We start from the raw sequence: 16,092 nt of genomic DNA on the forward strand, positions 1-16,092 counted from the left end.
TTTTCCAAGCATTCATTTCTCATGTTAATAAGTAAAAGACCTCAGGAAAAGCTGTACACTTTATGAGATTATGGCTACAGTCCTTCCCCAAATATACCAGATATAAAGATATACACTGTACTTCAGCCTTACAAAGTTTTATTTGTCTTCTTGTATAGAAAAGCAATCAACTGGTGCAAAATACCAGTCGTTACATATCATCAATATTCATTCATTAAAAAAGGGATGGTGAATGGATGTGGGGTTAGGCTAGTTCTGTTTGTAAGCTATTCAAAACTGCACACAAACAGCCATTTTTTACATTTCAGTGCAGAGGCACAACTATTGTTTCTGAAGCCCAGGACGAAGGTCAGTACTGAGATTCTAAAACATAACCTTTGTTCACAAAGACTGTCTTCATAAAAGCAAACTGCCATCTACTGCGGCTGGTGCTCTAGTGATTTTCTGATAAAAGCACCAATATGCTTCTTCACACTCTTGATTTATTCCTCACGATTCTCACCACTGCATCCTGAAAGACACCTGGTCTCAGTACCTTCCTTTTCAAAGTGCAAGTTGTAGTCCCAGAAGTTTGGCAAACTGGACACTTTCCGGTATAGCCAATTCATCATGTGATCAGAAATTATTTCATTGTCAGAGAATGTGTAAAAGATTTTAGGAGTTCTTGGGCTGCCTTTCAGAATGTTCTTTCCTGTGGCCCAGTAATTTGAACTAAGTGTCATAATCCAGGGTATGTTTGACCATGCCTGATCCAGTAATTAAGAGCTTACATTCCTGCCCCTAGAGGAGGTTGATCCATAAGAAAAAAGAAAGATTAGTTAAACAAGATTTCTATAAAGATGAATATTCTTACAGTCAAAAGTAGATGTCCAGATTGTGTGAGAATGGCCTGGAGGTCTCCACAAAAATCTTTATAAAAAAATAGCAACTTCAAGTCTCCTTTGTTTTATGTGACTACCAGGGGTAAGGTAGAATACTATGTGACAACATTAGTGCCGGATTTGTTTAGAGTCAATTAAGTACATAATGTAATTGTATTAAAGGCATTTTTATTAGGATGGTTGAAAGTGCAGAGTCTTGTCCACAATTATGTATTAAGACAGAAATACAGCATTACTCTTTATTGTGTAGTAAGTGCCATAGTAATTTTTTGACAGAAGTGTTGAATCAAAATATTCTCCTTTGCTGAAATATTATATAAATTGCACTAAACTTTGACAACCACAATGAATTGAAACACACTGCAAAGAGGCAAGCTGTACCTTGCCACCTTGATGAATGATACAAGTGACCACGCTGTTCCCAAGGAAGCAAAGTTTTCAAACAAGCCACATGCATAAAGTGTTTGTTTCCTTCTTCAGAGCACAGTATTGTAGCCAGAGCTGAAGTATCATTTCACAAGCAGAAAAATGCTGATGTCCATATCCCCAGTATCCCTCTCAGATCTATGCCAGGATGTCTATTCTCCCTTTGCACTCCCCAGATGTTTTTTTCATGATCCACTGTTAACGAAAAATCTAACACAAACTGTGTCCAGCTGATGAATCAGACAAGTATTTCTATTTAATTCATCAGCATTTGTTTTCATTTCCTCTTCACTACACAATTCACTTACCACTTTGAGGTAAGTGGAGCATAAGTATTCCAAAGACTTACAGAACTTTCATAATAACTCTTTCATGAAAAATTGCTGAACTTGCAGTGATTACCTCTCAAACACAGTAAGTACGAATACCATCTCCTGACACGGAGAATATGCAAAAGCCAGCCAGATTCCACACCCAACATATTGCTGGAAGGTCACAATCAGCTTCTATAGCACAAATGCCTTTCTTTGGAGAAAAAAAAACCACAGTCAAAATATCAGGAAAATCTAAATACATAAGTCACATTGATATGCTTTAAAAGCAGGGGTAAAAAAAAATATGGGATAACCCCTTCTTTGGGAGCCTGTGTAAGTGTGTATACAACACTGCTGCCAGCGTGCATGTGTGAGCAATAGGACAGACAGGAGAGGAAGAGTGGTGTCAGGTGCAGAAATACACCCTTTGCAAAGCATAGTATACAGCCCTTACACCTCCGACATGCTCTGTATACCTCTTTGTAAACCAGCAAGAAGATGACAAGGATCCCAAACAATATTTACCAAGCATGTCTTTGTTTTGCAACTTCTCCCCCCTCTTCCTAACTGAAATCTCCCCAACTTTTATCACAGCATTCAAAATCAAGCAGTTTTCCTTTTCTGTCACATTGCTGAGAACAGTTGAAGGTTAAGGCCTCTTTCTTCAGTTATATTGTTATCTGAAATTAAGATACTGCAGGTAAAACAAAATCAATACACTACTGTATTTGGAGATCAATGCAAATGAATATGCTCAATATTATACTGAATTTTAATTCCCTCCCTACCTCAATCCCCAAGAAAACTTATAATCATACAAGGCAAAAATGGCTAACATGTTTCAGCAAGATCCTGTCTCTTCCTTGCTGCTTCTTTTTTGGCCCTGGTTTAATAATCTTCTGTGGCTTCAGGTGATGACAGTGGGTCCCTTTCGCCCTGTCCTCTCATGAATCTGAGATATTTTCAGTGCGATTGCTATAAGAGGACTCAGCACAGCCTAAAGAAAACAAATACACTGAATTAGATAAAGCAAAAATATCAACAGACATATTTATAAATTCTCCTTTAATTGTAGTATTATAAATAATTTATAAATAATTTAGTAACAAGCAGCACTAACACAGCCAGAGTGTCTGTATTGTCATACAATGAGTATCATGTTGAGCATATGTTTTATGAAGTGTTATACTGAGCATACCTAAGCTATGCAGAAAAAACAGCAAATACACTACGTTGATAAATTCTCTGTGAAACAAGAACTGTGTAGCTCTTGTGAAATCTGCTGTACAAAGCAACCTAGAAATCAAAATAGTAGTATTATTTCTATTCTGATGAGTGGAAGTGATGTAGATGAGATTTTATTTTTTTTTTGAAGATTAGAGTCAGAAGGTAATGTAACAATTACTTTAACAGAAATCATAAAAGTGTGTGCTGAGTAATATTTGTAATTTTATTAAATAAGATAATACAATTATTAACAGCATGAACTCTCAAGTTTCAGGTTACAGACTTATTTACTGGCCATATGTATAAAACTGCCCAGATAGGAGAGACATTTAATGATCATGATAGTACATGAAAACCAAGTGAAATACATTCTTTCACATGTCAACTGAATCTTAATTAACTAAATGATATGCAAATATAGACAGGCAGAGCCGAGTTTTCAGTGAAAACCTTACTTTCAGAGAATCATGTATTGATCACTAAACTAGGTAATTCCCTCAAAGGTTTCCCACTGCTGCCTCTTTCAAATGAACTATACTCTGACTTTAAGCCCATCAGGTTTAAAAATAAAATCAAACAAACCAGTAATTCTGGAGAGCTTAAATTCACAGGAATCTTTTTTATAAGCTTAATATAATCAACACTAATTTAATCTGTTTTGGCCACCTAAGAGTATGAGGTGTTTGATTCATATATAAAAATGGTCAGACAGTTAAAACAAGAGTGAGGAGACTAACTGAGCAAGCAGAGTCAAGCAATAACACCATGAATGCCACTGGTGTCAAATGAGTTTATGATCAAACTTGCGTTATGCAAGTGTGAGCAGTCTGACATGCTATTTTGTTCAAAACCCTCCATATTTGCAGATATTTATCTACTGAATAATCACTGAAGCAGAATACAAGTCCATTAAAGTCAAACATGCTTAGAGAAGATTATTGTATGAAGCACAAATTCGCATCTGTGGGCAAATGCTGCAAAAGTAAATATTAAAATGTGCCAATTTAATATGTCTGGACCATATCACTTGTCCCCTCCAGCAAAATGTATTAAGGAGAACTGAAAGAAGACCAAAGCTTCTGAAGTCCCTCCAGCACTCCCATAAGAAACCTCTTCCTTATTCAATCTAAAAAATACAGGCAAATCTAAAAAGCCACCCTACTTGACCAGCTTTACTTGACCCTGCTTTCTTCAGCAACAAACGCACTCTAAAGAAAAAAAGTAGAAAAAAACCCAAAACCAAACAAAACTCTACACAACACTCTGAATATGACACAAAATCAAATGAGTTTATGTGACACCCATTTACATAAACAATTTAGCTGCTGATCTTTCACCAAGTCATTCCAATTACTACTAAATACTCTGCTGCTTACAATCGCACTTCTCAACAGAGAAGGTCCTGTTTTAGTTCTGTCTTCTCACACTTCAATTTATCTTTCATAATACACTTTCTTCCTCCCTCAAATGTAAGAAAAAAACCCAAAAGTGGATTCTCTTCAGAATGGCAAGAGCAGGTCAGAATAGCAAGGAACTAGAGCTGTGTATTCCTTTTAAAATCTCCTTTATCTCTGCAATGAATAGTTTACATTTGCAGAGCTTACATACAGCGTTTATAATATCACTGCAAAAGATAAATCCCAGCCAGCAATCATTTATAGTTAACATGACTCTAGAAAGATGTCCGAGGAACCCAGAAACAAGAGTTACATTAGTTTGTCCACCTGCCTATCTATATATAGCTACTGGCTAAGCTACAATTTCCATGTTAGTCTCTGCGTCTGCTTACAATGGCTCAGTGTTTATACTTTGATACATACACAATAACTGGCTGTATTAAGATTGGATACATAATCAATAGCTCTCTGTATTAGTGGATACATACACAGCATAGCACACAGCAACCAAGATACAATTTGGTTACATTAAGGGTATGAGAGCCTGGTCTCCAAAACTTGCTAGCAGTTCACTGTTGTGTCTTAACACATTCCAGTTTCCTGTCATCTTGCTTGCACTGCTACTTTAGCTTCTTTACTCGCAGCTTTCTTCATCCTCGGTTCATGTCAAGCTCCATGTAGGCACTTGCTGACATAGGATTGTGGCCTGCACTCTCCATAAACGCCATTTTCTAATGCTAAGACATCGGGATTGGGCACAATGTGCCCACTGCTTTGCAGCCAGTCCACAATGGTTCACACAGTTTCAAGCCTGGGTTGTGCAAGTCAAAATCAGGGATTATTCAGCCCTTCATAATTCGCATGCCCACGCTCCATCAGCCATTGTTCCACAGAAAGAGTTCTGTATCTTAAAGAGATCGTTAAGATTTAAAAATACTAGGTTTTGTATTCCAAAAAAACAGATGTCTTTAGAAAGGTTTGTGCTACAGCCACCCACTCTACAAGTTCTATGCAATGTGGATAGCCTTGGTTCATCATGGAACAAACTGGACGAGCTCTGTAACATCCACAGCACTGGTGGTTTTTATTATAATGAAGCAGCACATTCACCAAAGGGAACTGACCTCTCTGCTCCTGCCCACAGTCTGCCTGCTAGCTCAAATCATATTACAATAAAGGTCAAGAGGCCAGCTGTTGTGCACCTCACAACAGCGGAGGGCAAGCATGAGAGCTGAGAGGAGGAAAATGTAAACACTGTGCTGCACAGAAGCAACTGTTTTTGCAGCAGATTAGGTCTTTTCTAGTATACCCGATGAGCCTTAAGTGAACATTAGATTTAATTAATTCATTTCCTTGATTCATGAGGTATTTTATAATCACTGTCACATTAATTAATTTTTTGTACATTCCTTTCCAGTTCCAGATGATGTAAAATTTGTCCACTGTATGGCTTTTGGCAGAATCAGAAGCTAAATTACCTGAATCACACAAATACTCTATGTGTGTAACTTGAGTGTGATCAAACAGATGGAAATCTCCATATCCCACATCCCCCTCAAAGAAAATATTCTGAATTTTAATAATAAAGGCAAAAATGTATATGATTTCTCTGGACAGTACTGTACGTTTTAACAGTCAATCAGAGTCATGCTAAAAGACCCAACGATTAAAAGAGGTAATAATTCTCTAGCAAACTACACTTGTGCTTAGGGTTGCAAGAGTGTCATGGGAACCTTTAATTTTATCCCTAATAAAATTAGGGATAACATACTGCGTACAAGGACTTCTAGGTTACTGATTTCTGTAGTTTGCCCTGCTCTTGGACAAACTTCACATCATAAACAACTGCTCTATATAATCATTATATATATATACACACAATCATATATAAAGCATAATCACTTCATATACTGACTTGAGTATCAGTTTGGTTTTTCCTGTGTTACCTTCCATTAAAAGAATTTTCTCAAAAATTCAGTCTTTGATGACAGTCTTTTGATCAAGACACGTTTCATCCCAATTATTTTTCTTTTACTTGCCTTTTTGGAGGAAAATGCAAAGAAAAAAGTCTTGCTCCAAAACCTGGCTGCTGCTAATCTAATGATTCTGTAGCTAATTAGCACATATTTCACTATTTTTTTGGCAAAAGTAACTGCAGCATTTGTTATTTACTGCACCATGTTTAAAGAGTAACTGATACATTCTGCATAGGTCTGTGACAACACTTATTTACTGCTGTTGCAATTCACATGGTGAACAATAAAATACTGCAAACAGAGCTAGTTAATCCATATTCAGAACAATTCAGATTATTCACTACACTGTTCCCAGGGCAAACAACTCAAAACAACTTTACATAATGGATCATTTCTTTCTTGGTCTTTGTATATGAAACTTTCTATTTGAATCCTATATATCTCAGTAATATATCCAGGTGGCTAGACAAAGGACAAGAGGATATTAACCATGTGTTAGGATCTGCAAATAATGAATAATGAGTTGATCCATAAAATAAAGCTATAAATGAGCCTAAAGGTCAATAAACCCATTTTTTAATATTTCATGCACATTGAATATATCACTAGATTTTCCATCTGCATTAAACTTAGCACAGCTAATAACTCTCTTAAATTTAGAAAAATATAAATGCCAATGCATAAAGGTTCAAGGCTTCAGACAGAACTGTTGCTTATTATAATGAACTGAACTTCCTGAAATTGCTCTTTGTATGCCTATTTAACTAGTTAAACCCAAGAAATCATCTTTTTAAGGAAATCTTCCAGGTAGCTGGAAGTCAACTTTCTCAGTAATGGGCAGCAATGAGGGGCATGACCAGTGACAAGGAGCATCAACAGAGTGTTCTTCCATTCTAGGGAAACATTTTAGAGAAGCTTTGGACATTTGTTATGGTTTAAGCCCAGCCAGCAACACAGAACCATCCAGCCACTCGCTCACTCCGCCCCCTGCCCCCCCCCAACTTCCTCCCCCACTCCCGGAGGGATGGGGAGGAGAATCAAAAGAATGTAACTCATATGGGTTGAGATAAGAACAGTCCAGTAACTAAGTTATAACACAAACCACTACTGCTGCCACCAATAATAATAATGATAAGGGAAACAACAAGGGAAGAGAGCACAACTGTTCACCACCCTCCGACCAATACCCATCCTGACCCAAGCAGCAATCTAACCTTTCCAGGTAACTGCCCCCAGTTTATATACTGGGAATGATGTGCTGTGGTATGGAATATCACTTTGGCTAGTTTGGGTCAGGTGCCCTATCTGCTTCCTCCCTGCTTCCCCTCCTCCCTGGCAGAGCATGAGACTCAGAAAGTCCTTGGTCAGAGTAAACATTACTGAGCAACCACTAAAAACATCGGTGTTATCAGTGCTGTTCCCAGGCCTAAATTCAAAACCACAGCACTGCACCAGCTACTAAGAAGGAGAAAAATGACTGCTACTGCTGAACCCAGGACAACGTTGTTTTCGAGACTTTGTTTTAGAACTAGATTGCATCACCACTATAAATTACATAACTTTAAAATATTTACATGGGATTGGTTTTAATATACTTTGCCCAGAGCATGATGATTCCTTTTTTTTTTCTCTTGATTTTCACTCCTGTTGATACTGGCTTATAGGAAGAACTGTATTACTCCTGTAAAAAAGGTTGCCAGTCCTTATCTTTCAGGTGACTATGAAGCTGCTTTAGCCAATTTCCTTCAATGCTTCAATGGACTGTTCAACAGCCAGAAGCCTCTGCTATTCACATTTATCTGCGACCTCAGGCTTGTAATTATTAGCATATTTTACTACTTTACCTTGGACTCTTACTTTGTTAATCAAGAAGCTGGCTATGCTTAATTCTGGGTGGAAAGTATTAACAATTAATTGTATGAAAGATGTAACTAAAAGAAGATTTGAGTGACCTTTACAATCATTAATGGCTACTGTTTAGCCTACATATAAATAGGAACAAAAGGTCCCTATGAGCGTTGCTTTGCTCTGGTTACAAGAATGCTGTTATGGAACCTCTAATTTTTCTAGAGGAAAATAAACACTTAAAGGCAGTAAGGCCTGAAAATCAGCTCTTCCTGTGAGACTCGTAGAGAGTTACACAGTACTGAAGCACAACAAAGCATGAAGAGAGCTTTACTTGAAGACCACTCACGTGCATGGCTCCCTGGGGCCAAAATCAAAAGGCACAGGTCTGAGCAGCCACAGTCACATTTCAAAGTATGTTAGGCTTTCTGTTGGGTATTGAACCAAAGTTGGGCCAGCAGCTAGCACTGTCAGCTGAACCTGAGTGATATTGAGCATTGTTACAGATCTGTAAATTCTACATATAGGGTATATACTTTACATACCCTTTACATCAGTGTTCTTTGAGTAACTGGTCACTTAGGAATATGTTGGCTATGCCTCTATTACTGAAGGTAAATAGGGAACAAAGTACTTAAAACTTCAAATCTATCACAACTTGTCTAGATATATACATGTCAGTATGAATCTCAAAGCAAACTAAACAATAAAGGAATTACAATTATCAGGAAAACTATGCCACCCCTCCCCAGCAATGCTGTTTTCTGCTCTTTGCTATTCACTCTGTTCTACATATTCCACTGAAGATTACCAAATGCTTTCCTGACAAATTTTTAGTTACTTTTGTACTAACATGAGGATCTCCTGAAACCAGTTTTATGTACTCCCTTGAAATCCACCATCTGCCTGTTGGATACAATATCGTCTTGCAGATACTAATGCTCTCATGCTGTTGGCAAGGTAACCAGCCAGGGCAAGGAAAGAAGAGCAGTAGGAACTGTACAATGCTATACAACAAGAAACTAGAGAAAGAATTTACTGCACTAAATGAAATGAAACTGCTGTTTGTCATGTCTTTCCTGAGTCAGTCTGGATGTTAAAATATCTGCCTGCACTGCATAAATGCAGGAAAGTCCCTGCAACAAGTTTCAAGGCAATGAATGACATTTCTGCCCTTGGGATTATCTGCTCACTAGTGAATATCCTGGATAAACAGCCAAAAGTGTCATAATCTGACAGGCTCTATACATAAATAGAAAGAAACACCTAAACCCTTCCTGTCATTTTTCTGACCCTAGGAGTAAGAGACCAGATGACTATGAAAGCCCTGAGGACAGCAATAACCTCTACTGGCCCTGCCAAGTCTCCCATGAGAACTCCCCCTCACTGCACCCTGTCCATGGGTTCACACAGCCCATTTCAATCCATCCTAGGGGTGTTAGTCTCTCTCTGAGCTATTCCATAGGAATGTGTGTCTCCAGGCTCATCTCTGCCTCTGCTGCATGGATGAACCTCAGACCTGTGCTATAGCTAGCTTCTCTGCCTGAAGAACTGCTTGGTGCTCCTATCAGCTTTTCCAGCAGTCCCGTTTTTGCTGCTTCCCAGGCACACTCTGTGTTGCTGGTGATGTGACTAGACCTTCTAGTGGACTTTACACATATCTCTTAGAAAATCCATGTAGAACAGAGATGAAAAGCACATGCAGGATATTCCTCATTTTCTGAAGATAACTGTACTTCCTCGATCTAGCCTCTTTACAAGTGGAAAATTTATTGAGAACATTTGCTATTTTTCACTCATTAATATACAAAATGACACAAATGTTAAATCCTGCGCACTGATAGTAGCTTACTTTAGGAGATGTAGAAGCCTAAGCTCTGCCAGCATGTTACTTCTCTCACATTGTATACCTTGTAACAAGTAAAACAGAACAATCTGCTGATGCAAAAAGGATTCCATTTTAAAAGGCATGTTCTCATTTGTAATTAAAAAGTCAAAATCTAGCTAGATGAATGTTACAAGTATATGTTCTATTGTTTTCTATAATTTTTTGTTGGGATTTGTTAGGCAGGAGGAAACATGTTCAGATCACACTTTTTGTGTCAGATATCATGTTACTGTAAGTCCACTGTAAACCTCTAAAACGAATTCTTTGTCTCTTACCATGACTTGTTACCATTTCATCTATGCCTTGCCTGCATAGCAAGAAGAACCACATTTGAAATGCTCAATTTAACTGCAACTGATAAACAATTTGTGCTGTAATAAAATTTTACATAGCTGTGGTACACTGACCTTGGCTGCCCACCAGGTGCCCACCATGCTCCTGTATCACTTCCTCCATTGTTCACTGACTTTGGTGTTTGTTTCTCCCACATATTCTCACCCTGCCCTCCCTGCTACTGCTGCACAGTGGTTTTTACCCATCATTTGACAGCTTTTATGCATTTGCACCTCATATGAATAAGCAACTACATGGGACTTCAAACTACAGCAGTTTGATTTACTACAAGGTAACTGCTTATCCTCTCCCATGAAACATCCATAGTTCTTTCATTGTATATCACAGCATGAAGTTGGTTTACTAGGAAAAATCTGAGAGTTCAAAATGTGGTTTATATTATGAATTATTTTAGGCATCTGATGGATTACACTGCAACTTGCTCTCAACATTAACTCTTCTTACGAAAGGGTCTGGTTATGCTATGAGATAATTCTTTAGATAGCTGTAAGTCTTTCCCTTAATAAGGAATTCCTACATCATTTAGACTCTGCCAGCCGTATTTCTTAAGTGTACTTTCATCATGAGGTGTCCCTGGGGTGCAGTGATCCCCAGATAGCCTACTTGAAAAATGTTTTTTTATATTGTTCAATAATTCAGATTTGTTCTATAACACTTGCAAAATAATGAGTGAAAAACATGTACAGTCACATGATTAGGAAAATCATCCACAAACACAGCAAACAGGGGTCAAGGTGCTGAGTGTTCCTTCTGATTAAAGGAGAAAATCTGTAGCCACTGCTAATACAGAGGAAGTGCATTACTTATTTACTCATTATAATACTACTGCATTACCTGTGGTTCCTTATTGTGTTGACTAGGATCCTTTTCATAACTCTCTGCATAGATCCGGAGAGTAGCTCTCACATGGCTGGAAGCACTCATTCTGAAGATAAGCCTGGAAGCATCTGAAAAAATAATCCGCAGCCCCTATGGGAGAAGAAGAAGCAGTATATACATAAGGTGGCAGTACCTTTACAAATCACAGCTCACTATTTAAAATAAAGAATGAAAGGAGGAGTCATTTGGATACAATTCCTCTTTGTCTGTAACTTTGGACAACTCACTCATTATTCTTTTTCCCCCCTCTGAAGTCTAGAAATGATCTTGTGTATTTCCTCCTGCTCCTCATAACAAGAACTCTCTTACTGCTGTTTTTTGAGTTTTTTTTTTCTTCAGCTGCTTTATTCTTGTTCTGTATGGCAGAGCAAAAGATTAATGGCCTGAGAAACTCTTATAAGATCAGCAAGGCTTAGTGGACTAAAACATATCTACAGAATCTCAGAATCAAAAATCAGTTGTCAGTAGTGAATAGAAAAGATATGATCAGTTGCTACTGCTCAAAGACCATGCATCAATATCAGATTACAAAGAGTTTCAACAAGAGCTTGTAGTAACTTGGAAAAGTTAACATGAAGTGTTAATTAATTTCAAGTACACTAATTAATGCACGTTAACTGTGTGTAGAATAAAAAAAAAAATATTATTAACTGTGAATTTGCTCTTTGCTCCCCTTCTCTCCTCTTATTTTCTTTCCTCCTCCCCCCTTTTATACTGTATATATGAACACACTCTTCTACAGACCACAGACAATATACTTGGATCCACAGTCGACAGACTTTCTGTTCAGGAAGGCCATTAAGTTCAAAGAGCTATATTACACTGTTAAATAGTTGTAGTATTTCAATACAGTGCCAATTTGCACTAACACACAGCCTAGTTCTCTTTCTGTAAAAAGTACCCTTAGACTAAGTGCCACCTTTCATATGCCACTGAACTTTATTTCCCCTTTTAGACATGCTGCTGCTAAATGCCTAGCGCATACGCTGAAGTCCTTGCTACTTTTGTTTAAGGGACCATGAAAAAATGAGAGAAGAGGATTTAAAGAGAAGCTTTATTTTCTTCCATTTTTATCAGCAGCTGAATAAGACACTGCTGTTAGCAACAGAGTGCTCCAATATTCAAAGAAGTAGAAACCTCTGTTTCCTCTGCTATATGCCAAAACATCTCCAGCACCATGTAAAGCATTGTTTGCTTGGTAATCACAGAATCATAAAATAGTTTTGGTTGGAGGGGACCTTTAAAGGTTATCTATTGATGAAAAGGGACATCTTTCTTCAACCAGATCAGGCTGTTCAAAGCCCAGTCCAACCCAACCTTGAGTATTTCCATCTATGACCTCCCTGGACAACCTGTTCTAGTGTTTCACCACCCTACCTGTAAATAATTTCTTCCTTGTATCTAGTCAGAATCTACCCTCTTTTAGTTTAAAACCATAATCACTTGTCCTATCACAACAGACCTTACTACAAAATCTGTACTCATCTTTCTTATGAACCCCCCTTTAAGTATTGAAAGGCCACAATAAAGTCTCCCTGGAGTCCTCTCTTGAACGGGATGAACAGTAAAAACTCTCAACCTTTCCCCACAAGAGGTGCTTCAGCCCTCTGATGATTTTTGTGGGCCCCTTCTGCACCCACTCCAACAGGCCCATGTCTTTCCTGTGTAATGTCAATTAACACCAGGAAGTATAAATCAGGAAAATATCCCACATGGACGAAGGGTTGGATTAGATGGCCTAAGAGGTATTTTCCATCTGTAATTTTGGTGATATCATGAAACTATGTTAAGCTGCTAGTATAATTTTAACATGCATTTACAACATAGATAAATTTATCTAGTAGTCTCAACACATACAGCAAAAGTGACAAACAGAAGTAGTTTACATTCAGAAGACTGAGCTGTAGAGCCTGTTTTTCTAATATTTTCTATTAAACCAACTTTACAATGAGATGGTTCAACTGATGCTGAAGGAAGTTTTGCCACTGATTTCAATGGAATCAGGATTTCATCTTTGAGGCCTACAATTATATAGGCAGTTTGCTAAGATCTGATCCAGTGAGCAAGGGGTTGTCTACTGCTGACTGCTTATTACATTTTATGACAGTGAAATGGAAAAAGATAAACTGAAGAGTTCTGCGTTTCTGGGTACAGTTTGTTTCAAATGGCTGTCAAAACCAGGACCAGCAGATCAAAGTACAGAACATTAATGTCAGTCAGCTTTAAGACAGAAGTAAGGGAGTCTGCACAAAATAAAATCATGAACATCAGAGCATGTGAGTACACTTCCATTTAAAAGACTACACTTCCATTTAAAATGCTCCTGCCAGGCCTAGCAATTGCCACAATGACATGAATACCAAGACCACTTGAATACCCTTTCACATACTCCATTTTATCTGTCCGTAATAGCAATAAGACATTGTTACTTGGTTTAGCACACCTGAAGTCTCACCACCCATTAAATTACGGGCTTCAAAATAATAAGAATTTACAAACACTCACCATAACTTGTCACAAAATGCTTCATCAAACCACAAGAATCTGTAGCCAGTTCAATGTCACAGTTATTTTCACCTGGGATGTTTATGTAATGTATATGTACACATGACCAGCATTCAGACAGTTCACTCTACTATTTCTGACCTTATTATTTTATTCATTTTGCATTTCTCAGGGACATACGACTGACAGTACCTATTTTTACACATGCATGATGACAGTTAATGTTTGTCTCAGATTACAGTTCCTGACATACAGCTGAAAATACTCTGTAAAAGGGAATTACAGAGACACAGTGGCTGTACTCCTTAAAATATATAATAATATACTATATTAAAAAAAAATCATATGTGCCAGGAAGAAATCATACGCTAGGAAAACAATGGCCTTTAGAGCTGGACTGTGAAAGTCAACTTTTAAAGTCATGATATTTCACTTAGAAATTTACCTAATTTTTAAGACAGCATGCAGTAAAAAAGCTGACTTCCAACTCTTCCTTGGAAACAGTGATTTAAGCACTAGCAAAGCTTTTCACTCAGGAACACTAGAGAAAGTAGTAAGAGTTATTAAATTTTTATATTCCTCACTCTTTTCTGGAGACTATATCTAAAAACTGTGAGTTGCAAACATTTTTAAAATCAAAAACCTCAGCCAAAAAAAAACCACTGTCACCAAATAAATATGAGAAAGCACTGCCTGGAGAATAATCCACGATTCAGCATCTTGTACAAAGACTAAAGCAAACAGGTTTTGCCCGCTTGTTGCAAAAACTCTAACATACAGATGCTTCCCTTTTTAACACTTTTGAACTTTTGACATCATCAAGGTCAAAGCACACTGTCAAAATTTCAAGAAGCCCACTTACTGTTTGTCATAACAGTATTTTTTCACCTGACATAAGTTCCATTGATTTAAAGTCACATATTTGCTATTTGCTGTATCGAAGGTGTTAGCTCCATGTCACATGCAAAACAAGAGGAAAGAAAAGAAGAGCAAAGCACTGAAAAGCCCACCAGATAGAATAATTTCCAGTTTTAATAAAACAGGACACACTATTTGTCACTAACAAGAAAATTGTTTTCTTATGGGAACAGACTTTTTTTTTTTCCTGGAGGAAGCAAATCGAAAGGCTCAGTACAGCTCTGAACATCTGCAGGTATTTATTAGGGAGGGACTCTTCATTAGGGACTGTAGTGATAGGACAAGGAGTAACGGGTTAAAACTTAAACAGGGGAAGTTTAGATTGGATATAAGGAGGAAGTTCTTTACTGTAAGGGTGGTGAGGCACTGGAATGGGTTGCCCAGGGAAGCTGTGAATGTTTCATCCCTGAAGGTGCTCAAGGCCAGGTTGGACAGGGCTTTGGGTGACACGGTTTAGTGATTTAGTGGGAGGTATCCCTGCCCATGGAAGGGGTGTTGGAACTAGTGATCTTAAAGTCCTTTCCAACCCTAACTGTTCTATGTTTCTATGATTTTTGGCAAACTGGGCCTGCTAATGGGTAATCATGGGAACTCTGAACCAAAATTATGTTCCATGGTTAACCCACTGACTTTGAAGCTGATGTGATGAAGATGAGTTTCACTGGGATTTCTCTTTCACATTACAATTCAGTTAAACAACCTACTGATGTATCTATGAAGCACTCAGAAAACTAAACCTACTGCATATTGTACTGTATAGTACAATATGGTTTGGTTTCCAGTAGTTTGTTTTGGTTTATTTTTTAATTATCAATTTAATTATTAAATACATAATATTCAATTCTTATAATATGTTAGAATGAACAAGACCAAGAAGCAAACTTCAACAAAATACCTTAGGATTTTGAAAAACATTTTTGAAATATAATGCCAGGGAGCAACACCAGCAGAAAATCTAACCTAGCAGCAATATATGAGACACAGAGATGTATATATAAATTAGGAGCACATAAAATGGCTATACTTTCACCTCAAAATACTGCGATTATCACGATTTTTATTTGGTCCTCTATGGACTCTTGAAAGTCCCCCTAGGCATAGCAGGCCCCAGCCAATGCTCTGGCAGGAAATACTTTATTGCTAATACACAATTGGAATTTTCTAAACAGAAGAATTTTTGCCTTATCTCTGGAGATACTATCTGAAATAACTTTTTTCCAATGCCTGTTTCCTGACCATTGATCAAACTGAAATAAAAAAACCCCAGAAAACTAAGACCACATGCAGAGCCCTTTGCATCCCAAATCTATCAAAGGAATAAGAAAATATTAATTAACTTCTAATAAAAAAGCTCCAGAGATTTATTCTGTGAATCTCAGAATGTAAGAATGCTTCATTAAGGAGCTCAAAGTTAACCACTATAATGGTCAACTTGTACTTCTCATCCTTCCAATTCAAATTTCACACAAAAATGCAGCTGGT

The 16,092-nt window shown here is 37.6% G+C and overlaps 1 protein-coding gene across 1 annotated transcript in view; it reads right to left on the reverse strand.

Annotated features, from left to right (window-relative positions):
• Nucleotides 1-227: 227 nt before the first annotated feature.
• The window catches only part of PGM5 (phosphoglucomutase 5), a 64,739-nt gene continuing 48,874 nt past the window's right edge, over nt 228-16,092 (reverse strand). The window contains exons 10-11 of the mRNA XM_031054368.2: nt 11,143-11,277; nt 228-2,618 (exon numbers count right to left, since the gene is read on the reverse strand). Coding sequence (XP_030910228.2) covers nt 2,529-2,618; nt 11,143-11,277 — 225 coding nt within the window. The 3' untranslated portion in view covers nt 228-2,528. The remainder of the gene's footprint in view (nt 2,619-11,142; nt 11,278-16,092) is intronic.

This window comes from Melopsittacus undulatus, chromosome Z (genome assembly GCF_012275295.1).
Source record: "Melopsittacus undulatus isolate bMelUnd1 chromosome Z, bMelUnd1.mat.Z, whole genome shotgun sequence".
Taxonomy (NCBI): Eukaryota; Metazoa; Chordata; class Aves; order Psittaciformes; family Psittaculidae; genus Melopsittacus; species Melopsittacus undulatus.